Below are 27290 nucleotides of genomic sequence, written 5' to 3'. Positions count from 1 at the left end.
TTTAGCCCACAGACTAGCACACTGGACTAGCACACCGGTCTTAGCTGCCAGGGCTTTCAGTGCATTCCCCCACCCCCCAAGACATTAGCTGGCTGCATTCAAGGCCAGCTCCCTGATAAGACAGAGCTTTCAGAGCTTGGCTGGCCTTGGAGGTCCTTGAGAAAAAGCTGGAAGAAACCTCACCGGAGGCTCCCCCAAACCGCTAAGAAGCTTCAGCAAGGTCTCAACTTCCTGATTTGAGCTCAGACCTGCCTTATCACTGTGGACTTGCCTGGCGATCACTGATTGTGGCTGACCACGGACCCATCTCATCACTGTAGATTTGCCTGGTTATCTAGACTATTGGTTGAACCTGGTTACTGTGACTGGATCCAATCTGCTCCTACTTGTGCAGGTACTGTGGGACTGCCCTCTGGCAGTGAGGCCACTAATTCTGCCGCCTGCCTTCCTGTCACCCTCAGCTCCTGGCTCCCCTTCCTGTACGGAGCAGCTAGCTCTTGCTGATCCCTGGCAATAGTGCAGTACACCAGATTGATGTCGCTGACCACCAGTAGCGACTCTGAGCACCGGGGAAGCGCTACGCTCCATTAGGAAGAATGGAAAGTCTAACATTGGTCTGCAGTGACAAAAGTATTTCTCATCAATTAATCCTGAAACAGATCATTTTTGAAGATGACCTTGTTTCCACTGTTCTCCTCATTGAGATAAGAACAGGGTGTAACCATCTGATATCAAGTAGAGTGAATCATTACAGAAAACAGTTTTCCAAAGAAATATTGGGAACTTCAACGAGGAGAGGTTTTTTGAGTGGGGGTGGGGTGAAGGAGAGGGTAAAAACAATGGAAAAGGTGGCAAGTATCATCAAATATCGCCTTCCATTAGGACTGTAACTACAGAGGATGACAAAAAAGCAGTGGCAGCTTCAGCCTGGCCTACCCTAGCGTTTAAACAGTTAGAATTAGTTTACAGCCACAATGGGACAGCAGCAGTGCTGAAATCCAGCTTTGGAAGAAGGTCATAATTCCTTACCTGCAAACTTCACAGCAGTGATGGAAGAGGAATGTTCATCCAGGGTCTGCTGCAGGCTGTAGTCCTTTCCAGCATCCAAGACATGAATCAATCTATCCCGACTGGCTGAGGCTAACAGCTTTAACCCTGTCAAAATTAAAGAGGGTTTTCCAGTAGAAACCATTTACTCTTCTAATAATCATTTTAAGATAGCTTCCCAAGAAGTCTTACGGACAAAACATTAAGCCATAGCTAACTACCAGATGAAATGCCTCTGGATTTCACACTGCAACAACAGACAGAATGAATCTCAGTCTCCACCTATGATATTCCATGGAAGAGCATGAGAAAGAAGTCTATTTCAAGGTCTGGCTCTACGAGTCCAGTGCTACAAGTCTGCTCTGAAATCCAGGAGTGGTTCACCACTGGAAAGCTCTGACATATGATGGCTGCACATTCTGACTTGTTTAACACTACTTTCATATGCAAAAGGAAAGAAGCTCAATTGCATTTACCTGTGTCGGGTTTGGAATACTCCAGACATAGGATCTCAGAGTCATGGGCTTCCACCTTCAGCATTTCCCTCAAAGATTGCAACTCATATATCCTGAGACAGAACATCGCAGATTGCAGTGTGCTTAATAAAACTAGCAAGATCTAGTTTTGAGTCTCACACCCACCCAGCCCTCATCCTGCCCAAGAAGCTCTATGAAATTACCTGAGAGTACCTATCCTGTCCCCCGAGGCCAGGTGCTCCCCACTGGGGCTCACGCACACAGAGCGTATCCCCACCTTTGTATCCATCACTTGTGCATCGGCTTTGTCCGCACTCCCACCTGAGTTGTAATCAGTATCCAGGAGTACCTGAGTGTTGTCATCTACATAGATGATTTTCATCAAGTCCTGGGGACACAATACACACAGAAATATTAACTCGTTATTATAATGAGGCAACCTTCTTAGCAACTGGCCACCTGGCCAAAGTATACTGGCAGTAATTCTGTAATTGATGGCATCTTTTGGCTGGGGGCAAGCACTTAGCCTCTTCATATTGTAGAGGGAAAGCTGCACAGCTGTGTCTCATGATCATTCTTTGCAAGAGATCTCCCTTGGTTCTGGAAGCCAACAGAATCTCCTGCACAGAGACAAGCTCTGGGATTAGTGATTACAACATAACAGGGGGCAGAGCAGGAATTTAGAAGACTTGTAGGGAACACCTAAGGCAGCCTATGCCTTTTGAAAACCCTCTGGCAAAGAAAGCAGGAGCTTTTTTTCCACCCTGAGCAGATTGCTGAGAAAGGGCAGGTCAGGGCTACCACACTCATGGGTCTTTCAAAACAACTGATAATGGAAGCAAATGTCCAGAGGCAATCACTGCGCTGTATAAAGTATCCGCACTCTTATACAGATGAAGTGAGTTTAGTATTCTTTCTCATCCAGTTCTCCCAAGCCTCTACCTCATTTAGTATACCTTTCCCAAACGGATCTTAAAGTGATTATACATCACAGTTGGAGAAAAAGAGAATCACGTCATATGCTTCAGGAGGGCTGTGCCATATTGGAAAAAGCCAAGTCTGCTGAACCCTTGGGCAATTTTGGAAAAAGCAACAGTCCAAAGGCCAGACTTGCACTCTCCTTATAGAGAGGTCTGTGTTGACTTAGAGGCACCGAGAAGTTTGGGCCCTAACTTGGGAATACCCGTGCACGAGGCAGAGCAACCCCCAGGGCAAGGAGGTGATGAAAGCCTGGGATCTTACGTTGCTGAGGATGTTGCGGTGCAAGGCTGTGCCATGAATGTTGGAGCTCTCAGTGTTCCAGAGACGAATGGTGTTGTCAGAGGAACAGGTGATGAAGGAACCAGGGGGTAGGCATGACTGATTGTTGTCCTTCACCTCCGGATACATCTAAGGGCAGGAAAATCAACCCCTGAATGAGAACCCCCTGCACCTGACATTCTAGATATTGCAAGTATCTAGAACTGCAGCGAGTTTCAAAACAAGACCAGATGAAAGAGCTGTCCTCTGTACCGAGGCCCCTGTTTTGTGAAGGCCAGGAATTCTCCCAATGAAAACCTGCTTGCAAGCCAGAGCTTCATGCTCACTTCAAACAGATGCTGGCTGAGGTTCCCTGAGCGTAGAACATCCCTTTAAGAAGCCAGCAGTAAGCCAGCATCTTTTGTCTTTAATAGTTCAAAGAGACACACCTCAAAGACTATGCAACAGCCACCTTGCACTGTTGCTTGAGACTTTCAAACACTACCAAGGGTTCATAATCCAGGAGAAAAAGGGAGAAATGTAATTAATAAAACACTTGAGAAGAGTCCTCAACATCTTCCATCTTTCTTTCCAGTTCTCCTTTTTCTGATCACTGTTAGGACATATTGTTTCCTGTACCTCCTTTTCTTCCCTCCCTCCTTCTGAAGGAAAGCCAGCTGGACAGACTAGATGGCAATAGCCGCTTGAGAGGCTAATGCAGGATGTCCTAGTAAATAGGCTAATGGGGACTGGAGTTGAGGTCTTATCGCTTGTTTCATTCCTTTGACTTTGGAACACTTGCTCACCACAGACCTCAAACACTTTTTGAGGTCAGCAATAAAATCTTGGGTATTTTGTGAAAGAAGCCACTGCACCTAGTTTTGTCCAGTTTTGCCCTTTCTCCCACTTTTCACCTTTTAATCCTGGGGTTTGCTCTTTTTTTCCCCCTCCAGTAACACACTGCATCTCAAGTACTTGATCAGTCACTGCTGTGCAGCCAAAGAACTGCTCCCAGCTACAGCCCAAGTCCCGTAACAACCACGCTAACTACAGAAAGTAATTTGAGTTGACTCTCTCCCAGCTATAAGTGTTTGCACGTAAATTTGACAGCTCTTCAGATGATTTCTGCAGCCACAACCCATAATCCAACACTCACATCTGCAGACAACATTCCCCATCTGTGATTACCTCAATGCTCCATACGCAGGATGAGTGGTACAAAGCGGAGTAAACCTTGCCCACTTTCTTCGGGTCTTTGACATCCCACACATACAGGCTGTGGTCGTTGTATACACAGGAAAGCCACTGGTTGGTGGGGTCAAAGGTCAGGGCAATGGTGTCTGGATACTTTGCATCAGCCATACCAGAGAAAAGACGACTGTGCAAAGAGAGAACAAAAGACTGGTTGACTTGTGCCCTCTTGGAATCAGAGCAAGGAAGTCAAGCACAAGAGCTCAGATTCTCCAAAAGGGGATGGCCAGGTGAGCAATATACCGTGCCATAAAAGTAGAGAGAGAAGGCTGGCTGGAAAGACTTGCTTGCTGAACACCTATTGCAGCAAGAAGTCCCAAGAGAGGCCTGAACATCCCAGGGTAAGAGTTATTCTTCTTGCTGTACAACCCAGAGTCCCACCACAGACAGACATTTGACTCTCCCTGAAGGATTAAAGAGGACACGTGGTCATCACTGGAGGTCAGCATCACTTACCACCGCATAAGCGCGTGGTAAAATCCAAGTCAAATAACAATCTCAAAACAAAGAGGACGCACCACAAGATGATCCTCCTTCCCATCTTTTGTGTACTGACTGCAGTTAATTGCAGGAACTGCTCTGGCACAGGACCAAGGCGAAGAGTAGGAGCAGTCACTAGCATTTGAAAGTCAGGGCACACCAGCACAAGGGACAAAGGAATGATTTACTTCAGCTGATGTTTGTCTGACATGCCTTCCCCCCACGCACACACACTGGCCAGCTTGGTGCTGCTTGGAGCAGCTCATGAGATGGGCAACTGCAGATGGGTATGGTCCTTTCTAGACAGGCACGCTCTCTGCTGCAAACTGAAAAAACAGGGGAACACTGCACAACAAGGAAACTTCCATTTTCCCAGGTTAGACCTAGCTTGTCCAATGTGAAATCAGGATCTCCTCTGCAGGGGTCCTCTGTTGAGTCCCACCTCCAGGCACGTAGCGTAGGAGCTGCTCTCTTGACTGGGGTGAACGCAGCCATCCCACAAAGCTGCTACAGGTATTGAAGTAGGCAATTACAGCCAGAGCACTAGGGTGTTGAGAGCAGGTAACTTAAAAGGACTAATGGTGATCCAGGGATGAGGGCCGACGTGCATGCTGTACACCAGACAACTGGGAACCCTGCTTTAGCAGGTGCAAAGCTTTGAGGACTAGAAGAGTGCAGCCCAGATCCTATCAGAAAAATGAAGTCATTAACAGAGTTGTGGGCGGTTCACTGCTGGCAACTGGCATCCCACAGAGAGGCTCTGGCATGCATAAGGATAATAAGGAGGCCTGTGTTTTCCAGCTTCTTTTGAAATAATAAAAAAAAAAATGCTGTTAAGATTGTAATCAGCCCTATAAAGGCATGTTTAAGGATCACATGAATATCTATGCTTGACTGACATATAAGGGAGTAGCAGAGAGTGCTTTTAAAGGGCCAGTATACATGATTGCTTGACTTAGCACTACCAAAATTGGTAACACTAAATTGAGAAAACAGTTCCTTTTCCCAGCTCCTTCATTGAATTATCACCACTTCCCACTGATCCTACACAGGAGGGCTATACAGTGCACTATTTGCACTTTTTCCTCAAGTTCCTCCCCCTCCCCCCCCCCAAAAAGTTTAGATAAAATCTGTTGAAACACAAGAAAAAAAATAGTCAATCCTGTAGATGGAGGAGTCCACTAGAATATTGGCTAGCAGACACAAACGCTTTTGGAATTCTTTCCCCACTTCTCCTACGAGGATTTGCAAACAGAAATGCGTGAAGGGTTTTCTCTAGCGTAAGCCTCAACAAGCTGGCAAACAGAACTATATGAAAACCACGTTACCCATCTTAGATGGTGGGAAAGAGAGCCAAGGTAGAAGTTAACAGAGCAAGGGAGGAAAACAAGAAAACAGAATGCAGAAGACAGATGGAGGAGAAAGACTGTGGACAACAATGGGACATTTGGGTCCGTAAATGACTGTAAAAGAGCCCTTGAAGAGATACCCCATGAAAGCCTGTGCATTTCTTACCAACATCTTTATATTGTTATGGAGGAGAGTCTTCACAGACCTTACCCGTGATAAGCAAAGGATATGTCATTGCATAAGAGCAGCTGAAGTGTGCCACAACATCCTGTACACTGCCCGCTTGCCCTCAGCAACCAATGTTGAAAGGTTGCCAGAAAAGGGTGACCCCAGGAAGATGAGGAGCCAGATATGCTGTGTGGCCCAGCAATCAGCTTTGGGTTGCGGCCCAGCAAAATATTTTGCCTTGGTTTCAATGTGGGGCACAGCAACGCGGGGCAAGGTTGTGACAGCTCAGTGTCACACACTACCAGTTTTAATCCATAAAAAGAGCGCACTCCAAAAGTCAAAAGTCTGGGAACCACTTCTAACCCACACAACTCTCCCTTGATACCTTTCACCCTCTCTACAATACCTGGCCTCAGTCACACTCGCGATATCTGTTCCCAAGAAATGTGGTTTCGGCAGCGTGGTGACAAAGTGAAGGTTCAGGGGGTTAAAAATCCGCACGGTGCCATCAGCGCAGCCGCAGAAGATGTAGTCATGATTCACAGAGATGCAGTTTGCCACAGTGGTCTGAGGAGGACACAGCACACAAGAAGGCTAGTTAGCAATACATACTCACTTAAAAAGTCACCAAACACATGGCATGGAAAATAGCAAATTGACAGACAAAGGAATCATGGTCAGAAGAGCTGAAGTGAAGTGAAGTGGAGCCCCTGAGAGCAAGGAAAAGCCAAAAGTCCCAATTCTCTTTCGGAGGAGCTTCCTGGCCAAGGCCCATTGCAGATTCCAAGTGGCGAATAAAAGAGCGCCAAAGGCCAGCTCCCCTGCTGACATAAAGCCACTCCTGCAGGAGGAGGTCAGAGCAACACGTTTGCTCCAGCTGAGTCTCACCCTGTACAGTATTTTTTGCTCCTCTGTGACATTCAGCACCACTGGTAGGGAAGCAGCACCACACCCTGTACCACACCAATACATCACTTGTCCCAACAGGACAAGAAAGAAAAAAATTGTTTCATCTCCCCTCCCGCTGGGATTTGTACAAATGGCAGCAAATGGTAGAAAATGGAGTGTGGTGATAAGTGGGTGAGTTCAATGCAAAACTTGTCAAACTTACTGTGAAGCTGTCTGTATTCTGAGCGAGAGTGAAAGGCAGATTTTAGAGAAGAAAGGAAAGAAAAGAAGAGGCATTTCACTCGAGAGAAAGTGTGGAAATATTTTACCTTGGTTTCAACACTCTGAATCCTTTCAGGTGAACATCTTGCATTCCATTGAAAGGAAAAAAACCCTGTTGAAGTCTTAACTACAGGCCAAGCTGGTGGCTTACAAACCCACTACTAAATTGGGAAGTTGCATTTGAGATGCACAAGCCAACCAAGACACTGTAGAGAGGGGAGAGATCAGAATCCTTCTAACACTCCTACTTGTCCAGGCCAAGCCAGGAAGGACAACACAAGGGTTGCCAAAACTACATCAGGACACTGCTTTGCCACGGCAGTAGCTGTAACGTGAAAGCTTGAGAGTGGAAGAGCCTCAGGGATTAACAAAATCCCTCTGCAAAGAGGCAACGGCATTTCTGTCTATCCTCCCAACCAGTATAAATCACAAAGTGGCAGAAGCCCAAATTCTCCTCAGAGTCAATAACTTTCACTGCTGGTGGCCAGCTTGTGCTCTCTGAATGCGCTTCTTATTGCTCCTGCTCTGTTTCAGCAGGTGCTAACAGCAGAGGACACAAAACTCACCCTCAGCTCCACCCACTTGTCCAGCAGCCTTTTTTCATTGAATTCACACAGCAGGCCTGAGGATGTGATACAGAAGGTGCTGTCGGCTTTTTTGCCCCTTCCGCACGCCACATCCGCAAAGAAGTTGTTCCTCAGTTCCCCAAGCAAACCTGAGCGACCTAGCAAGGGGACTGTGGCATTCACCTACCAACAAAAAACAATCTGTTAGGAACAGAGCCAGGCACCCCAGACAGACATTTATTAGAACACCAAGCCTCGAGGGCAAAAGTACCTCAAAAAGAGAGCTGCAGCCTACAAAAAGGGGTAGCGACAAGTTTTATCTGCTGCAGAACCACAGGTTTCATAATGTATTGGGACCATCAGTATTAGCAAGTCAATGGAACAGAACGCTGCTTGTGCTACCAAAATTGGCTTTCCACACGTATGATCCAGAGACAGCAGATCAACCACAGCAAAAGCAATCTTTCCATGGCCAGTCAAGGGTGGGGTCTAAACATGAAGTAGCAACTTTTGTTCATGAGCACCCAGAAAAAAATGAGCGTGTGTGGAATGCATATCTGTCCCCCAAGAGCAGAAGCAGCCAGCTAAAGGGTTAAAGTCCTCAGCTGACACTTCAAAAAAAAACAACCACAGCCTTTTGAGATGCTCAAATCCACATCAAGCAGCTCTCCCAGTCTCTGTGCTGTAAGGAGCTCAAGGACTGCAACTTTTTTTTTTTTTTTTTTTTTTGCATGCATAACTACTAAAGAACAAATATGCTGCTTTGCAACCCCAGGCACCATATCCCTGCCCCAGCATAAGAGAAGCTTTTGGTACCACTGCAGTGTGCAATTGCTACCAGCCCATGGGGAGATTGAGGCTTGAGCGCCAGAGGTTGGGAGCCAGCCTTGAATCTCAGGAAAATAAAGGGTTCCCAGTTCCCACAGCAAAATCCACATTGCTGTGAGACGGAAGTGTCTGCTCACAGTTTGGCCGTGATACAGCTTCTCTTACCTTGGAGGTTTTGCTGTCATCTAGGTACCAGAACTTGATATGCCGATTTCCAGCAGTGACAAAGTAACTGCAGTCCTCCGAGAATGACACAGCTGTCACTTTACTTGATACTTTGTTGGCTGCCACCACAATGTTTTTCTGGAAATATAATTGTTTACGTAGCTTAATTTCTTTGCTGAGAGTCACAGAAAAGTCATTTCAACTGCAGGCATACATTCAACACATGAGTTGCAGCAGGCAAAAACCATCCCTATTTACCCCTGAATACAACCTCCCTAGCATTAGCTAGGAGCACTGATTTGGTAGATTGTAGAATTCACGTTTATGTTCAATCCCACTTCCACATTGACTGAGACCAAGAACAAGTCAGCAGTCACTAGTGCCTGCACGGATGTGCTTTCTGAGCCTTGACCTGTTGGTTCACAGTCACAGGGAGCTCATCGCAAATCCATTTCTCTTACTAAAAACAGGGAAGGCACATGCATGCCAGCACCAGCAGGGGCTCTCCTAGCTTCCAGGCAGCAATGAGAGCAAGGCGCTCAAGATGGGGAACAGCTATTTTCCACAGGGAAAATGCTACCTGATCCTCCATAAATTTTCTCTTCTCTACAAGAAAAGCAGCTTTACAGAAAGACAAAAAAAACCATAAAAAGACCACTTCTGCCCTATACCAGAAGAGACAAAAGCAAAGCCTGCTACATTTCTCTATGCACCTGAAACGGTCAAAGAGCTTGCGAAAAGGGGGAAGGTGATGGGAAGGACAGAGAAGGGGAATGGACACTGTCTGAGGAGAACGGTTAGACGGCAGGAACTCCCTGCCCACAATATTAGTGCTCAATTTTCTTTCCCTCCCATTCTCCTGGGATCAACAGAAGTGCAAATTAAAACACTTTCCCCTTCCCCTCTGTCTATGGTGAATTTTCATCCCTGTAGTATGTGACTGACAACAAGGTACCAGGGGAGATGTTTATGACACTTGCTCTCTTTCCTCTACCCCTTCTTACTGGGCCCTCGGCACACAAACTCCACGGGCCCTGTCAGCCAGGGTGCATACAGAACTGAAGCTAGAGGCAACAGAGGAGGCCAGGCTGCAGCACCAAGCAGGACCCTCCAACCCAGACTAAGGGAGAAGGGAGGGGTACAGCCATTAACACAAATTCCTTCAAGAGAGCACACAGAGAAAGCTCTAGAGCCTTTGCAGGCCTCGACATGCGGATCACCACTGTGGCTTTTCTTTATAGAAGCAAGGGGACCCTACCAACGACTGGGGTTTGCTTTTTCATCACAATCAAACGACTGAGCAAGTCTCCCAGTCTGGAGAAACAGGGAAATGGAAGCTGCAGCACAGTGGATGAAAGATAGGTTGTGGTTAAAGGTGCAGGGAAGCACTTCAGGAGATCTGGTTTCAATTCTTTGTCTCTCAGTTTTCTTTGACTTTGGTCAAGTCAAATCTCTCTAGTTTTAGTACCCAGTTTGCAAAATGCAGGCTAGCTGTATCTCCTGACAGAGTCTGGAATGTATATTTAGAGAGTGTGTTCTTCAACACAGAAGAGTAGAATAGTTCTTACCTTATAAGCTCTCAGGCAAATAATTATAAACAAACAGGATCACAGTAAGCAGAAAAGCTTGCATGAGCAAGGTAGAACAAACCTGCCTGTACTCAGTCCCATACATACCATGCATTATGTCTGCCTCAAAGTCCCTACTTGGATTTGTGTGACTAAAAAGAATCAAAAGGCTGAACGCTCACTTTTCCACATTGACATAGACATTTATGTTTTATCACTATACAACTCAGCTATACAAAAAAAATAGCAAGGTCAAACTTCCGCTCATGCAGGAGAGGACTAACCGAGAGCGCTTCAAGTACAGCCCAGGAAGCGTGATGAAGAGGTTAACGTACTAAACGAGCACAGACTTACAAGCTGAATAATGTGAGATTTAACATTTGTTTCAATGGTCATACACAATTTTTAAATGTTCTCTCTTCTAGAGAATGTTACAGGGCCTGAAGAGGTTGCAGGAACTGACTCAAAACTAGAAAAAGCATAAATGCTTAGCTCTAATTAACACAGAAGACTCCAAACCAATGTAATGTGAGCCTGGCAATATATGTATGTTTTTTGATACCAACAGAGCACATTTACATGTTTTTCTAGACAAAAAGACACAGATTTTATTTCCCACAGAATACCGCCCCAACCCAACAGCACACAGAGTGGCCACTGTGCTCTATGTATGTTCCCTTTCTCCTATATAGGTCAAGGACGGGATTAGAGTATCACAAATCCCGACACAATGAAAACAAAACAATTCAAGAATATTCACTATATCAAAAAAGGAATCCCTGGCTGGTGAGAGTTTCCTTCCTCAACTCCATGAATTATTTTTGAATGAGTCTCTAAAAAGCCACAAGGCTCTGACAAGGTTTCAGAAGCCTAGGCTTTTCTGACTAGGCAGCAAGATGTCATGTGTCTCCAAATATAGAGAATAACCCTTCATCGAAGTGATTTAGACCATCCCTAAGGGACCACAGCTCTCTCCCATGTCCAAACTTGTCTGCGTCTATTAATGTCAAAAGAAAAAAAAGGCAGAAAGCAAGACAGAACTGAAATCATGTTTATTGACCCTGTGGTCCACCCAAACTCTTGGAGAACTTACCTTCCATGACCACACGTTGACAATCATGTCATGCTGGTACCCCACTGAAACAATGTACTTGGAGCTGGGGGAGAACGCCACACAGGCCACGCCATACTTGTGCTCCTGGAGCTCAGCCACCTGGGTCCGCTCAGCCACGTCCCATACCCGAACAGCAGGCATGTGTCCACTCTAGAGGGGACAAGACAGGTACAGAACAGGAAGTGCAACTCCTGAGGTCAGTTCTGACAGATTCGTGCACACAAATGCATAAGAGCTTGGAAAAGGATGTGTTGATGTTGCAATCACCATAGAGAGGTTAGAACTTGCTTCCTTTGACTCTTTAAAGCCCAAGCTGACACTGCAAATCTAACGAGAGTGGGCATTTCAGCAGGTCCCTGAAAGAATTAAAAAACCTTCCCCTCCTTCAATCCCTTTCTTACCCTCCCCCTCAAACAGCCAAAGGCTAGAACAATGCTTTTCATGCCCATCCTTAATCTTTGGCAATGGCAACTCACAGCCCATTTGTCAGTTCCATTTGTGGGAACTCACAAAAAGCATTATGTGATTACTGAACCCAAAGACCCTCACATCCTCTGCTCCTAACACAATATGGACATTGGAGATATCGAACCAGGGCATGTCATCACAAAAACATGATATGACTGTTTATGTCAATTATCGCACAGCACCTCAGGAAGGCCTATGGGAGGCTAGCAGCATCATTTCTGCCACAAAGGAACCACAGGAATGCATGCTGCCTGAACAAACATGGGCAAGGTAGTGTCAGACAGAGACAGAGAGGGAACAGACTCTCTGTTTTTACACTCGGTCTCCAGAGAAACGGAAGGTCATAGACTCAGAAATGCCAATGCAGCACCTTCTGGCAGACAATTCCATTTTTTCTTTAATTATTTGTTATTAAATCAAATGAGAAGCACAAGGCAAGCTGAAATGCTGGCCAAGAATGTGCCTGATAGGCAAATCCTACTCAAGAGCTTACTCATGAATTCACATAGAAGTCTCTCAAAAAGGTAGCTTGCAAAATAACATTTCCATGGCAACAAGGCAAAATAGTGCCTTTTCTGATCAGGGTTAAGTCAGTCATTTGATTGCGTGGGAGAGGTAAGTCTGATCACAAGAAGGAGAAATCAAAGCTTTAGAAACTCGGAACTGTGAATGTTTAGTTGTCTCAATTAACAGCTTTGCCAAGCAACTTCTTGTGGCCTGGAAAAGTGCTGTGGTCAGATTTTACTGTATTTGGTGCAGTTCTTCTTGTATGGTAGAGCTCAGGTCTCAAGGTTGCTGTCAAGATGTTACAATGAGCCAAACAAGCTGCTTTTCAAAATAATTGCTCTACTTAAAAAATATATATATGTATCTATTTCCCAGCATCTTAGTGTCCACCCTAACATGCTGGCAAACTGATTCATATTCAATAATGCAATAGATGCTCACAAACAGCAAGCTCTATGAAAGCCCCATGGACAAGGAATTTACTCCTCCATGGGGAGGAAGAAAAAAAAATCCATTTTCCTCTGCATTTGAAATATTCAAAAAGACATTTAATATTTACGGCAGGCCAAGGAATAACCTCTGCAACCTCCCTCCTGAAAAGCCAGTCATGTAAAAAACTAAGGAGTTAGGATGCAGAACTAGCACAAGGGCTAAAAGTGATCTTCGCAAAGGGAACTCGGTAACTGAGCTCAGTCCCTCTTCCCAATGGGACCTCCTACCGGACAGAGGTTGAATTAAGAAGAGACTGCTGACACCAGCAGGGGGCACTACTATACAAATTAATAATTCAGATTTCAGGCATTTGAGAGGATACCAAAATGAGAAGTGGTTTTAGAACAGGGCAAGTAGAGACACGTTTTGCAACATGGCAAAAAAGCTTTCAAGTATAACTGGAAAGACTATTTTTAATCAAAGCTTGCCATTTACCCGAAAACAGTTTCAAACTGAAATGTTTACGTTGCCAGCAGAAAAAATATCCACTTCTTTTCACTACTTTTCCTGCACCACATGAAAAGAACAGAGCAGCAGAGATTTACAAAAAATAAAAATAAAAAATAAAATAAAAATCCACAACCACCAAGATCATCAGAATAGGACACTGGGGAGAAAAAGATATATAATTCTTTTATAATTAAAAGATGCATACACACAGAAATATAAATATATCAATTTTTATAAAAATGTTGTATACATTAAGACTTCTCAAGTATAAGGAGGGATTAAAAAACAAAAATTTCAGCTGTAAAATCTCATCCTTTCACTAAAAGGGTAACAACAACAACAATCTCTGATGGAAAATTTGCCCTTACTTTTGTTGCGTTGAGGTAACCTCCATCCCAAAATACTATCATTTTTACCCTATGCCTGATCAACAGGGATTCAGTCCTAGCTAGGGAGCCACCCACTGTCATGACAGCTGCCATCACAGGAACCAAACTAGGGACCTCTGGAGTGAACAGCCTCGTTCCTGACAGCTCTAACACAGGCTTGTGATGTACTTCTCTGCGGCTGAGGCTCAGGAGGGGACCTGATTTTGCACATGCTCACCAATGGCTTACAGAGGCACAGAGTCTAGCGCTAAATTGCCATTAGTATCACAGAAGAGCAAACTGAGCCCAACCATAAGGGGGACAGTCAACATTTCTGTGGATTTCTAACACCCAGTAATTCCAAATTCATGACACACAGTCCATGTCTTGCACTTCTAATGCAGAACAGACACGCAGTGCAGTCATCTTTATTCCCCCCCTTAAATATGTTTGAGGAGAGGAAGCAATTGTCGCCAGCAGCCAAGCACTCAATGCCAAACCACAGGCACCAGCATCTTTTGTCACTGTTCCTAAAGCTCCATTCCACATGCACTTTTCACTTTTTCCACAACACTGTTACTGGCTTCAATTACTTCCCAAAATCCCTAAGGGACAATCCTAAACTCGATCAAAGAATAAGGACCAAGTCCTCTTCATTCATGCTAGAGTAGAGCAGTGTTCTATATTCTTCCACTTATTTTCACTCTATTTTCAGCTCAGAGGCCACTCCAGAACACCCCCCCCAAACTGACCAGAGGGAACAGCACATCAAAACACTCTTAGCAGGAGCACCCAAAGCTGCCCATAACTCAGGAGATCCACACAGAGATGGAACGCTAAAATATATTTCCCTATACAAAAGCAGCTCAGAGGCTTCTTCTGTTGATATTTCAGTGGCTGTAGTCCTGTCAAAAAGCAGGAGGGATTTTACAGGACCCAAATTCTCCCAAATTTTCTTTCTAACATCCTCCACCCTACTCTGAAATGGGATGGACAAAGGGTGCCCTCTTTCCTCTCACACTTACCTCTCCTGTAACCAGATATTTTCCATCTGGAGAGAAAGCAAGAGCTGTGATTGTTTTCCTAAAACAAGAAGAATGACACTGAGAAACATTTCCAGCATGAGATTTCATTTCAATATGTCATGAGTCAGGAGGAGGTTAGGACAGACTAAAAAGCAGCTCAAATTACACATAATAGCCTGACAATAGTTTCTCTTTACCAGAAGTCTAACACTTGCCATGGGGATTCCCTGCTGCCCAGATCTTTAGCAGCATGCCTACAGCACCAGAAAAGGTCCAAAAGTTGAGGCTCACCTTCCTATCCAGGACTTTATTCCAGCTGCAGGGCCATATCCCAGTCCTGGCTCCAACAACAAGGTGACATTTTCAGGTGGAAAAAAATCATACACAGACACCACCATGGGGTTCTGGTGAGACCTCCTCCATGTCATGCCTTTTAACAGCTCATGTGGCCACAATATTTATGAAGTGTTGCCTAGTCAGCAAGAGCAGTTCACATTAGGAGGAGCTACAGGCGAACTGGCAGGCAGCCTCTGCCCAAGGCAGCTCTCACTGCAGGAATTTATCTCGGAGCAACAGTCTCCTCAGCAGCTCTTATACTTTGCTCAAGTCATAAAAACCTTGACATTCACCTCCCACAGAGAACAAGCCCAACCTGAAACTTCACTCACCTGGAGCTGTTTAGAATATGATGTTGCTTATTTTTTCTAGGGTTGAACAGCACAACAACACATCTAGATGGAAGAAAAAGAGAAAAAAAACCAAAATAGCTGACATAAGAGCCACAGGCATGAAGAAAAACAAATAGAGCCATCCTTGTTGGCCGAGCAGAAGCAAAGGTAGCCCCAAAGAGCCACTTCATCCCCTAATCTCACAGTCTGAGCTGTGGTCAACTGGAAATTGCAAAGGAAAAGAGCAGCCCAGAGGAGAAGAAATAGCAAGTGTCTCTCACATCAAGGAGTATTGTACCATAAATAACTTACCTCCTAGCGTTTGCGAGCTCTGAATCTCTGATTGCTCAAGCTGGACAGAAAGGTTAATTATGAAAGTCTATGCAACGGCAGCCCCAGTAGATTAGGTCCCCTGCCATGAAAGGGACCCTACGTTCCAGACACCAAACCGGCAGGTTTCTCAAGTGAGAAAGTCAAGAACAACAAAAGAGGGGATCTTTTGAAAAAGCTCTCAGGAAAAAAGAGCTAGTTCTCTGTGCCTTGCCCATAATACAAGGCAGGACAGAAAGTCATTGAACGTAGCAGGAGAGGTCTCTGGCCAGTTAGGTAGTGAGAAGCACGATGTCAGAACCTATTGACCCAAGAGAAAAATATCTGAACAAACAACTTGCTTGGGGGCTCTGCAGAAACCTCTCAGCAAGATGAACCGCAAAAGCAAAAAGCAGCAACTTCTTGTTAAGCAATATAATTGCCTCCCTCAGGAGGGGAACAGTCAGTGACTGGGAGGAGGGTGAAGGAGAAAAGGCCCCACTTCCCCACAAATCCTACCAATAGTACACTGTCTTGGCGCCTCTGCCTACCACGAGCAGCCTGGAGCACTCCTGGGCACTGTCTCTTCCACACCCTCCACGTAATTTTTTAAAATCCTCATGACACAGCCTCTGTCTTGGAGGAGGGAACAGCAGCCACCCATAACAGGAACACACACACACACACACACAGCCTCTAACTGCCCCCGCTTAAAAGCCTTAAGTGTTAACAAGTGAAAAAAGGAAGGGAAAATTGGCCTTAGGTAGAACAATCTTCACTCTCTAATGACTTTATGCCCTAACTTACTTCACCTCTAAAATAGAAATTGTGGTTAAAAACCAAGCTCTGTGAGAGGAGAAGCCGCCTGCCACACACCGCTGGGCTCCAACAGTGCTGGCTGCTTCCACTGCTGCGGTGCCATTAGAGCACTAAAGGGTGCCCTGTGCTCCAGCTCCAACAGCCCTCACTGCACCAGGGACTTCAGCCACATTGCCACTGGTGCAAGTCACAGCACACAGGGCCTGCCCGCAGCGTGCGCCAGGCTGTGGGCACCAGCCCTGGGGAGAAACAGGCCGGGGACAGAGAACGCCTCAGCCTGACATAGCCAAGTAGAAAGCCAAAAGCCGATGCATCGCAGAAAGTTGCTGCAGTGCCTCATCTACAGGCCTCACAAACATTTTCAGATGCACAGCGCACACTCTCAAGCACAGGGCTTTAGCCAGGATTAAGCACCCCTCAGCGCCACACTGCCCAGGGCAAAGCCAGCGTCTTTTCAGGCCCCCTCCTCCGTGGTCCCAGCAGCAGCCAGAGCTCTGTGCTGCAGGTGCAGCTCAGGTTTGACAAGGTCATAGCTGCAACGGCTCCACGGGGGTTGGCATCTCCTTGCCTGGCCCAGGCAGTCAGCCTTTCACTTGGTCTGACAGGGATACCCTGCCAGGAGCAGTGTAAATTTTAAACCGGAAAAGAGAACACAAAGGAGGACTGACGCACCAAGAGCAAGCGTCTTTGGCCAAAGCTGTCACACTCCATTAACATCGCTACCTCAAAGCGGATTCCAAAAAGGTACGAAAGCTTCAAACTCCAAGGCATCCACCATGCACAAGATGCGGCCCCCCCCATTAGACAACTCTACACTTCCACCTACGGTGCTCCACAAGAATAGCCCTGGTGGTCTACCCACACACACTATACAGAAGGCGAAAAGCATCGGTCTTTCCGATATGTTAATGCAGGCAATCATGATTGGAAAGGTAACCTTGCGGAACAGCAGCAAAAGCGTAAATAAGCAGATTGTTCCAACTGCGATCGATCCTTCTGTGGTTTTTGTGCCAGGGAACCAACCTGGAAAGTCACAAGTCAAAGCTATGCTACTTATTTCTGTAGGATTAGTGTAAAGAAGCAGGTGTTTTGTGATCCAGTAGTAAGTCAGGGAAGGTTAAGCCTCGCAAATCGTTAGACATGAAATAGGAAGTTGGCAGATGTGGAAATCTATCTCATTCCAAGCCTCTAGCTAAAAGACAAAACCACACTACGTGAAGTTGGGTAGAGTTGCATGGACCAAAATCCTGCTGAGTTATGACAGGGATAAGTTGCTCAAAATAAGCTTCAGAAAATACTATAAAGAATAAAGGAAAGATGAAAAAATCCCATTGAAGACTTTCCTATGCAGGTTTTTAATTTAAGTCCCTTTGTGTTTTATTACAAGGAACTCTGCACAAAAACAGGACTTCATAGAAGTGAACACAATCTAAAAATACAGGAAAGAGGCAAAAAACAAACCATGGTCTTCAAACCAAGAGAGCAAATAAACACACCATTTCCTAGAATAGTACAGTGAACAACCAGGGTCCAGGGCTTTGCCATTATTAACTTACACAGCTGCGCCTCTGGCCACTTACAATCATGAATTTTAGCTCAAATGCCCTCCACAGTTGGTCTTTCCCTTGCAAGGCTGTCTCCCTGCAGGCTTCACTGAGAGCTAAGAAGTGGGAAAGAAAGTCAAAACTCCACAGTGAAGATAAGAGTCACCCAGTTCACGCACCAAGGGGAATCAGCAAACCAGTCCAAGAGTCGCACAGGTTTTACTGTCAGACCACCAGATAGAGATATTTTAACTCTGTATTAAGGCACCCGTATGTTTAAGTCGCAGAGTTTACAACCCATTGTTAAACAACTCTGGTTGGGGCAGAGGGAGAGATAAGAAATATCTCTTTATGTCACGGAAAAGTAATTTTAACTCACAGACATACTGAGACAAGATTGCATGTGGTTATGGTGGGTTGTAAATGAAACTTGCTTACTGGGTTATGGTCTTCTATAGCCTTAAGAAATAAACTGATTTAGCTACACTAAACTAATCTTCTAAACCTTGTTTCTTAAATTATCTGTTACCCAACAAAAGCTACCCCACTGCTGCTATCCCATGCTAATTTTCTGCCAGCACCCTTCTGCCTGCCCTATATAAGAGCAAGGAAGACTCCAGTCAACTCCAAGGATACCTTATTCAGCAGAACGGCAGCCACATACCACATAGATACTGTTCTGGGACTCAGGAGCACCTGACTTTTAAAGCTGGCCTGTAGTCAAAATACTTGGGAAGGTGTCTAGTGCACTCCATCCCAGAGAGTATATCTCTTTGAAGAGCAGCAATAAACCATTTCCAGAACTCTAACCTCTTCCGAGCGTTCAAAGCAGTCTCAAGTGCCTGCTCAGACACTTGCAGCTCAGCTCAGCTCTACGTGGCCCCACAGCAGTCCCTGCACCCGCCAAAGCCAGCAAGTCACTTTTGAGCAGAACCTCCTGCAAGTCAAGTAGGGTTACCAAGCCCTTAGGAGATTCAAAGCATCTATTCTTTTCTGTTTGTGTTGGCTTTAATCTTGCCCTAATTAAAAAAATAAAATATTTACCATGGAAAATTAGTTACATATAAAGCATCCACCCATCTATCCAACCTCCACCATGTCTTCATAAGACTATGTTCAGTATTTTACAGCAAAGAAGTGGAAAGAACACAAGGGAAGATGGTATTGATCTTTGCATTCTTAACTTCCAATTGTAGACGTAGCCCAAGTAACTTTTATGATGGCCTCATTGCCTCCTCCTTCCCCTTCCCCCCATCACTTTCCCTGAATTTAAGCTTTCAAAGCAAGTTCAAGTTCTCAGGATAGCCTTGCCTAAAGAAAATTTTTTACATGCTAGTGGCAACATGAATACTAGTGCTAGGTACTAAAGAGCCTCACATGGGACCTGTACAGAGAAACATCCAGTCTGGTGCACACTGGCTGTTTAGAAGGTGAACACTTGTTAGCACCCTTGCTTCAGCACAAAATCATATCTTCTCTGCAGCTGTGGACAGAGCTTAATGACCACAACACCTTTGATCCATGACGATATTCTGATTTCCAGGACGTTTATAGAAACCGTTCACTGCTGTGTGGATTACTGCTGCACAAGCCATATCCCAGCCAGTTGAGATCAGGTGTCCAGTTTGTTTGCACACTGGTTCAGGCAGAAGCCATTGGCAACTGCACATATATTTAAAAGTATTATTTCTAGGTCTATGATGTCATCCACAACCTTCAAGTACACCTTCCTGATACAAGCAGCTTTTAAAAACAACTTGGCACTTGGCTGTGGGACCTCTCCCAGGGCTCATCTTTCTTGCGGGGCATTCAGGTAATTTTAGACAAACACAAACAAAGGCCAGAATTGGTTCTAAGAGCTATGTCAGAGGTTCTTGCAGGTGACCTGAGCTTTCTCTAACCAATTGGGACAGCCAACAAGGAAGCAGCGAAAGGTTTCTTGGAGAGTTTGCCAAGCCTCCATGAAGACACAGCCACATCTTACATAGGCACAGCTATGCACCCATATGCAGATATAAAGCTGGTGTTGTTTCAAGGGGGATTTGCAACAGTTTCCGTTGGCTCCAGCAAAAGGAGAGAAAAACAAAACATACAAATGTAGCAATTTCCCTAAGCTAAATATAGGAGAAGGAATGAAGAGGAATCAGACATCAGTATCACATTTACACAAAGATGCACTAAGTCAGCAGCGGGTCACTCCAACCCCTCCTGCCCTCCCCCCTCTTACTTCTACCTCTCCTCTTCCCAGCTCTGCTCCTGCTCTTCCCCAAACCCTAGTGTGTCTCTGCATGTCCCTTCTCATAGTCCTTGTTCTCCTGTTTCCCCACACATCCCTCTAGTTTCAGCAGCCCTTCCCCCACCTGCATGCTCCCTCTTCAGCAAGCTAATAGAAAGCAGATTTCTGCCAGCATCCGTTTTCTTCTTTCCCTCTTCTGCCAGCCACCCCCATCCCCAAGCAGCCTGGGAAGACTGAAAGTCGGCGATGGAATTTCTTTCCCCAGCTATCCATCAATCCAGCCTTGTCATATCTTGTGGGACACGTGACTGGGGGCAGAGTTCACGAGTCAAGTCCTCCCCTGATTAGCTGAATGCACACAATCTAGGTGATAAAGAGAATGCTGTATGGAGGAAAGAAAACTCCATTCAGACATCGAAACAAATTTCTTTTTTCTACAATATCCTCCTTTCATGCTGCTGCAAGAATAAATGAAAGGAGCAGTCCCATCTCTTCTATATTGGCCCACTTCTCAGTTCATACTCTGCTCTCTTCCTGAGACCCAAAGCTACCTGAGTGAGAGTGCAATAGCTTCCTATGGACTAAAAGCATACTTAAGAAAAAGAGAAAAAGAGAGAGCGCGCGCATGCGCGCACAAGAGGGAAAAAAAAGAGAGAGAGAGAGAGAGAGAAAGAAGAACAAACTCTTTTTTTACATTGCATTGGTTGCCAAGGGAGGCTTGATTAACGTGAAACAGTGTCTACAAAAACTGGTGTTAATTTTCTGTGTGGCAACTCTTCCTGCCAAAAAGCTTAATTCACAGCCAATGCTGGGAGTGGGTTAACAGTGATGGGAGAGGATGTGCACACTGAATATGTAACTGAAGTGGTATTTGCATGCAAGTTATATTAATTAAATGCATTTTAAGACGACAGGTATATCTGTTGAGAGGTTGATACTTAGATGTCACTGTCTGAGCATAACAGCCTTCGGAGCTCACTGGACCACGACAAGGAAGACTGGAAAGGTGGGAGCCTCAGAGATGCAGTTAAATTTACCCTTCAGAAACCAACACAGGCTAACCAAAGTCCATGACTGCTGAATAAGAAACCCACTGTAAACACAAACAAACAAAGAAGAAAGTGGTCAATGCATTTGAGTGTCACTAGGCTAATAATCTAGGAATTTCTGATTGTCGAACAGTAACATGGTGTGGCCTGGGGTAAGACATTCTCAGGGGAATTTTTTCTGTTCAAAAGTCTTGTTGGCACCCCAGATCCATGGGACTAGGAGCTCAAACACACCACGGAACAGGCTCTGCCCCAAAGCATACAAGAAGAACGGCCACACCAGCTCTGACCAAAGCCCAGCAAGATTGCTTCCAAACGTGGTCAATAGCACAGGCCTAGGGAAGAACAGGGCACGTTTTAGAGAGAGTTTACCAGACTACCCTCCCAGCCTCCAGAAATGTGACTTTTTGAGATTTCTCAAGCCAGCAGGAGAAAAGACTCCTGTTACTTGTCCCATTTTCCAGCATCATCTTATCACCCTTCAAATCAAGTTTTAACCAGCTAGCTCCCATACTCACTAGGTTCTCTCTTACCTACTTAGATCTGTGGGTGAAAAATCTAGAGCTAGATGCCTTCAGGCTCCTCCTCTTCATAATCCCTTAGACAAAAGGGGAAACTGCAGGGGAATCCTGTAGAGCAGCATCCAGTGCTAAGACATAACCCTGCTATGCAATTCCCACCTGTAAACTGGCTGACAACTGCAGAGATGGAAGGAACTGTCCAAGAGTAACAAACAGCAGGTTTAAAACTGCTCATTTACCCCTACTCTTGATTGTTTGGGGGAGTAAAAGGAAGGAATGTATCTAGTCAAGTGTTTTGTAGGACCACTGCATCAATGCGCAAAGTGCAGTTCCCGTACCAAGCGGGCAGTGGTAGTTTGTATGCACTCGTAAAAAAACGCCTTTTCTCACAGTCCACAGCCAGAAGCTCTTGCTCTCCTTCCCAGCCTCTCAAGGATTCAGGCAGCAATAGCCCCTGCATCTTCTCCTTTCCACACCACCCTCACAAGGCATTTCTCTACAACTCTTCCATACGCAACAACAACAGGAAAGCTGGTTGCACCAACACACAAGAAGAGGGGAAGTAACACAGTAAATCTAGTCCACAGGAAGGCAGGGCAGAACTGACAAGAAGGGTTTGTAGGGATAATCCTCACAAGGACAAAGGCCACCTCTGCTCCCCCTACCATTTCAGCCTCTCCTGAATCCACATTACCCAGTTATTGATGGGCCAGATAAGCCCAGTGTGAGAGAACACAAGATGAAGGAGCCTACATAGCCTCTCTTCTCAATCTCTGTCCAGTGTCCTTTTGGTTTGCACGACCATAAGACGACCACCCCTCTGATGACTCTCTGCAGCCGGGGTAGGGTAACACCAGTGACAGCTCAGTTCTCTTTCATGCATCCACATACTAAGACAGAAGAGCAAACCATGCAAGAGAACAACTGCTCTATCCCCAAATATATGGGCCTCAGAAAGCTTCCTCCCACACCCAACTAGTGTCTATGTGATCCGATGACAACCAGGTAGCTAGCTTCCTCCTCTGGAGCTTCTACTAGCAGCTCTCGACAGCCCCTTTACATCTACCAGATTTTTTCTTTAAGAGCAACCAGCTGCGTATCTGACCTCAAGCAGGAGTCAGCAGAGGACAGATGCACAGATTTGAAAGACACTCAAAATACTTTAAAATGAGGCTTAAAAATCCCCAACACAAATAGATGAAAAAAGAAAAAAAAAATCTAACAGAGCAGAGATTGTGGCTGCATATCAGTCCAGGACTCTCTTCTAACATAAAAATAGACATCACTGAAGTTTCAGCTAGAACAGGAACACAGAGGAAAAACTCAGAGGACTAAAAGATCTCTATCTGTCTCGTATCAGAGCAAGGCCACAGCTTGCCCGTAACGATCCAGCCACAATTATTTCTAACTGGTCCAGCTGATCTTACTTCAGGATATCCTGGTCCCCTTGGAACTATCACACACATACAGTGGGGCACAGAAAACTCCAAGCTAGGTTATTTCACGGTCTGTTTCTAGGGGGACAGAAGAGGAGAGTTTTAAAACTAGTAACGCTTCTAATACTGGGCAAACAAGCACAGGAAGACGATTCAGGTAAACAAATTCAGGGTCCACGCTTCACAGAAAATGGATTCAGGGGCAAAAAACAGTCCAGGTCCTGTCTCCCACTGGATAAGTTGTATGCAACCCCACAGCAGCCACGCCGGAGCCAGGAACACATGGTAGCAGCACCCTAGGGAGAGGGACGGCTTCTCACAGAACATCACAGCAAGAAGGCACCTTTCCAGGAGGCAAAGCTATGCCAGACTAGTGGTTGTGAAAGACTTAGACAAGAAATGAGCGTGGGGAAAACAGAGGGTAGAAAAGGGCTCAGAGGAAAAAACCATTAAATTTAAACCAGCTTACCAGCTGGGAATCATTACAAATGCAAGGAAGATGAAAACAATTCCAAATAACTGAAATGGCTCACGGCTGCCTAGTCACCAGTGATTCAGCAGGAACTCCACCTTCAAAATCCCTAGATTCCCTTCAACACTGCAAAGCCAGGAAAGGAATGAAAACATTATGGATGAGACAAGTGGCTTACAAACTTAGATGAAACACTACCTCAAAGAACCTGGGGCCAGCCTATCTCCCCTACCTTGAATATCTCGCCTACTCCTCCAACCTCTAACACAGCTAGGTGGAACAGCCAAGCCATGCAAAGCATCAGTTACACGTAGACGCACAGTGTTGTGCGTCAGCCTGCAGGTCTGACAGGCCACAAAGAACATAAGGCACTGATGAAAAACCGCACTCACGCACAAATCCACCACTGTTCGCTTTCTTCCCTCCCCCAAAAAACAAACTTCCCTAGGGGCAGGGAAGCAATGCCAGATAAACAACCTACAGTAAGTTTTAAATCAACAAATTTGGGAGCAAAAGTTACAGAACTGGGTTGTATTTCAGCACAATTGGCAAATGCCCACTGACCACAAATTTGGACCAGCCCCAGGAGCCAGAGCAATGAGCAACTCAAGACAGGAGGGCTGCATGAGTAGAAGGACTACTTGGACAGTTCACGACAAGAAACTGTGCTCAGTTAGACAGGAAAGCCAGCAAAGCATTAGAAAATGGAGTCCTGAGCAGAATGTTACCAAACTCAGATGCTACCAAGAAGGATTCAAAAAAAAAAAAAAAGAAAGAAAAAGAAAAAAGAAGAGAGAAATGAAACGGTGAACATAAAATCGGTAAAAAAAAAAAAAAAAAAAGGATAAAAGCTAACAATTGTGTCTGTGTGTGTAACAGTTTTAACTGTATTGCTATTATTGAGATTCTTCCTGTATAGACATTTCCTAATGTATTATTATTCTTTCTTTTTCTCTAATAATTAGATCTAGACCAATAATGATTCCTGAATTAGTGTGTTAAGATCTCAATTATACTAACAATAAATTCTTGGCTTTTATATCTACACACATACACATATTTATATGCACATATGCATATACACATACTTAGCTATAAGGCGTGCTTCCTCTTTGCCCATAAACAAGCTTTTTCTGCCATCAAGTGCTGATCACATTCAGCTCTCCAGCCCTACTCCATCCCATGAGCTGATGGGAGCTCTCTCTAAAGGTGCCCTCCAGAGAGGGAGCAGCTCTCTGAAGAGAGGCACAGACCCAGCTGGGCTTACATAAGAACACCTGACTCCAGCTGCAGGTCTTGCAGTGCCTCCCCTGCAAGAGCAGTTCCTATCATGCCACAAAGCCCTGAAAGCTGAAGAAGCTTTTTCCTTTGAAATCAAGTCCCAAAGGGAAACATATCCCACTTAGACGCAATTGGCCAATACCTCTCTGTTTCCAACAGTAAGCGCAGCCAGGGTACTCCCTCATTGGGCCTAAGCAATTCACAGACACCAGAGAGAAAGATCTATACGTCAAACTAATCATCTAGGGCAGGGGAACAGGACAGCTCATGGCAGCTCATGGTGCCTAAGGGCTTTAATTGTGTTACCAGTGACAAGCGGCATGGTCAGTATTAAAGTGGCATTAATCAAGAGAGCAATACCAAAAGTAGTAAAACTTAACTCTCTCTTTGTTCTCATCTAATTAACCTTTGGTGAGAAGCAGAGAGAAGCAGGTCTGTCTTATAGCCCCCTCCCCACAACCCTGTCCCCCACGAGGACATTCATGCGGGCATAACGTACCCTCTGGTAGTGGGTGACCCAGCTTTGCTCTCCGGCACGTTCCTGAGCAGAGAACAAAAGCCCCGCTGCAGCCCAGAAACTGGAGCAGCTCTTCCCCCTGAACGCCTCGGTAAGCATAATTCCTGCAGTGTCTGCGTAAGAGCGTCAGAGACAAAACCGAGCCTGCTTCTGTGAAAGCACAGACTTAAAGAATCACCACGCCAAACAACCAGTTGTTTTGGCCTCCTCTAGGCATAGACAAAGCAGACAGCTGCCTAAGGCAGTAGACTGCCAGGGACAGCAAAACGGCTATCGGCCTACAGCCAACTTAGCCTGCTCCAGAGTCCTGCAAGGTCCTGCCTCCAGCGGCTGCTGCTGAGAGAAAGGGCAGGGGGGAGCTTGCCTCTCCAAGGAGCTGCTATCAATACCAGCACCAAGGCAATATCTCCAGTGGCTCCAAGGTCCAAGCCCTCAGAGCTCTTTCTGGCTTTCTGTCCCAGCTCCACCACTTCTCAAGGCAGGAGTAACTCAGACTCTTATTCCCAGGGTAGCAAAATTCAGCTCTGCCTATATTGTTTCTTTAGGAGTCTTGTGACAGCTATGACTTTAATGGAAGGTGAAACATTTACCATTTTATCCTAAAATAGAGCATTTTAACTGCACTGAGATTTTTCTTCAGCATAGCTAATGATGAGCATCAGTTGTCACAAGATCTGAAAAGACAACTTTCATGGAAGGAGAAGCAATCATGATAAAGCCCCAGGTTTTGCTTTCTAATACATCTCCTTCTCTCATCACAGGCAAATATGGCCAAGTTAAAGTTCAAGACTGACAAGCATTTGGCCAGCACGGTCAAAGAGCAGCAACTGACACGCAAGGCAAGGAAGTGGCCGACATCAGCTTTGTCAGTCCTTGACTACCAGCCTAAAGAACCAGATCCTCATACAGAGCTGGCTAACGTTCATGTGCACATTTGCAGGGCACAGCTTTCAGTACTAGCCCAGCGGGGAGCGCCAAGTCCTATATCTGGTTGGACATACTTACAATAAACAAAATACACCACTTCTTGGCACTTCTTAGCTATCCTGCTTAACAGGATGCTCTTTCCCCCTTAGCTTGTTGCCCTTCCAACAGCAAGTGAAGCCCAAGACCATCTACAGTGCCAGATCCTCCAGGAAGAGGAAAATGTCTGACTCCCTACTGTTCACACCTGGTGATAGGACACGGACTTTGGACCGTATGTACTACTTTTAAGTTAAACTCTATAGTTTGTATCAAGGTTGCCAGGAGACACAGGGCTTGTTTTGAGATTCTTTAAAAGGGTGGAGCTCAGCAGTTGGTATCTCACTTTCATCCCAGACTTTGCTATACAGTCCCCCCCTCCTCGCTCTTACGCAAGCTTAGGATTTGGCTCACAAGCAAGTCACGTTGCGGCACCAAGGCGCTGGTTGCTAGGAGGCATAACTGCTCAAGAGATACTGAGCAGGTAGGGGAGTGAGCAAGTCACTACCTGTAGGTACAGACGCTTTCAGGCATTCCTGCTCTCTGCCATCCCCCTCCTTTCTCAGGCCATGGGCAAACCCCAGGGGGTTGTAGAGCATCAAGCTGAGAAGAGGCCTACACATTTCAAGACAGCTGAGACAGCGTGAGCCTTGAAACTGCTCCTCTTTCCTACTGCACACAGACACGCAATAGCTTTCCAAACCTGTCAAAGCTTCCTACTCACACAGCTCTACTGGAGCGTT

The 27290-nt window shown here is 45.5% G+C and overlaps 1 protein-coding gene across 6 annotated transcripts in view; it reads right to left on the bottom strand.

Moving 5' to 3' along the window:
* The window catches only part of MAPKBP1 (mitogen-activated protein kinase binding protein 1), a 100439-nt gene that overhangs the window by 30318 nt on the left and 42831 nt on the right, over positions 1-27290 (bottom strand). For 4 of the 6 annotated variants that reach the window (XM_068945964.1, XM_068945966.1, XM_068945965.1 and 1 more), the window contains exons 4-14: positions 15401-15463; positions 14733-14790; positions 11402-11572; positions 8741-8878; positions 7748-7930; positions 6418-6578; positions 3951-4140; positions 2766-2912; positions 1727-1911; positions 1524-1615; positions 1030-1155 (exon numbers count right to left, since the gene is read on the bottom strand). In XM_068945964.1, the coding sequence (XP_068802065.1) occupies positions 1030-1155; positions 1524-1615; positions 1727-1911; positions 2766-2912; positions 3951-4140; positions 6418-6578; positions 7748-7930; positions 8741-8878; positions 11402-11572; positions 14733-14790; positions 15401-15463 (1514 nt within the window). Of the gene's footprint in view, positions 1-1029; positions 1156-1523; positions 1616-1726; positions 1912-2765; positions 2913-3950; positions 4141-6417; positions 6579-7122; positions 7141-7747; positions 7931-8740; positions 8879-11401; positions 11573-14732; positions 14791-15400; positions 15464-27290 lie in introns of all 6 variants that reach the window. The other 2 variants (XM_009684643.2, XM_009684645.2) reach the window with 1 other exon arrangement.

This window comes from Struthio camelus, chromosome 5, assembly GCF_040807025.1.
Source record: "Struthio camelus isolate bStrCam1 chromosome 5, bStrCam1.hap1, whole genome shotgun sequence".
NCBI lineage: Eukaryota > Metazoa > Chordata > Aves > Struthioniformes > Struthionidae > Struthio > Struthio camelus.
Note: the sequence above shows the minus strand (reverse complement) of the source record. Positions and strands in the feature narration are given on the sequence as shown.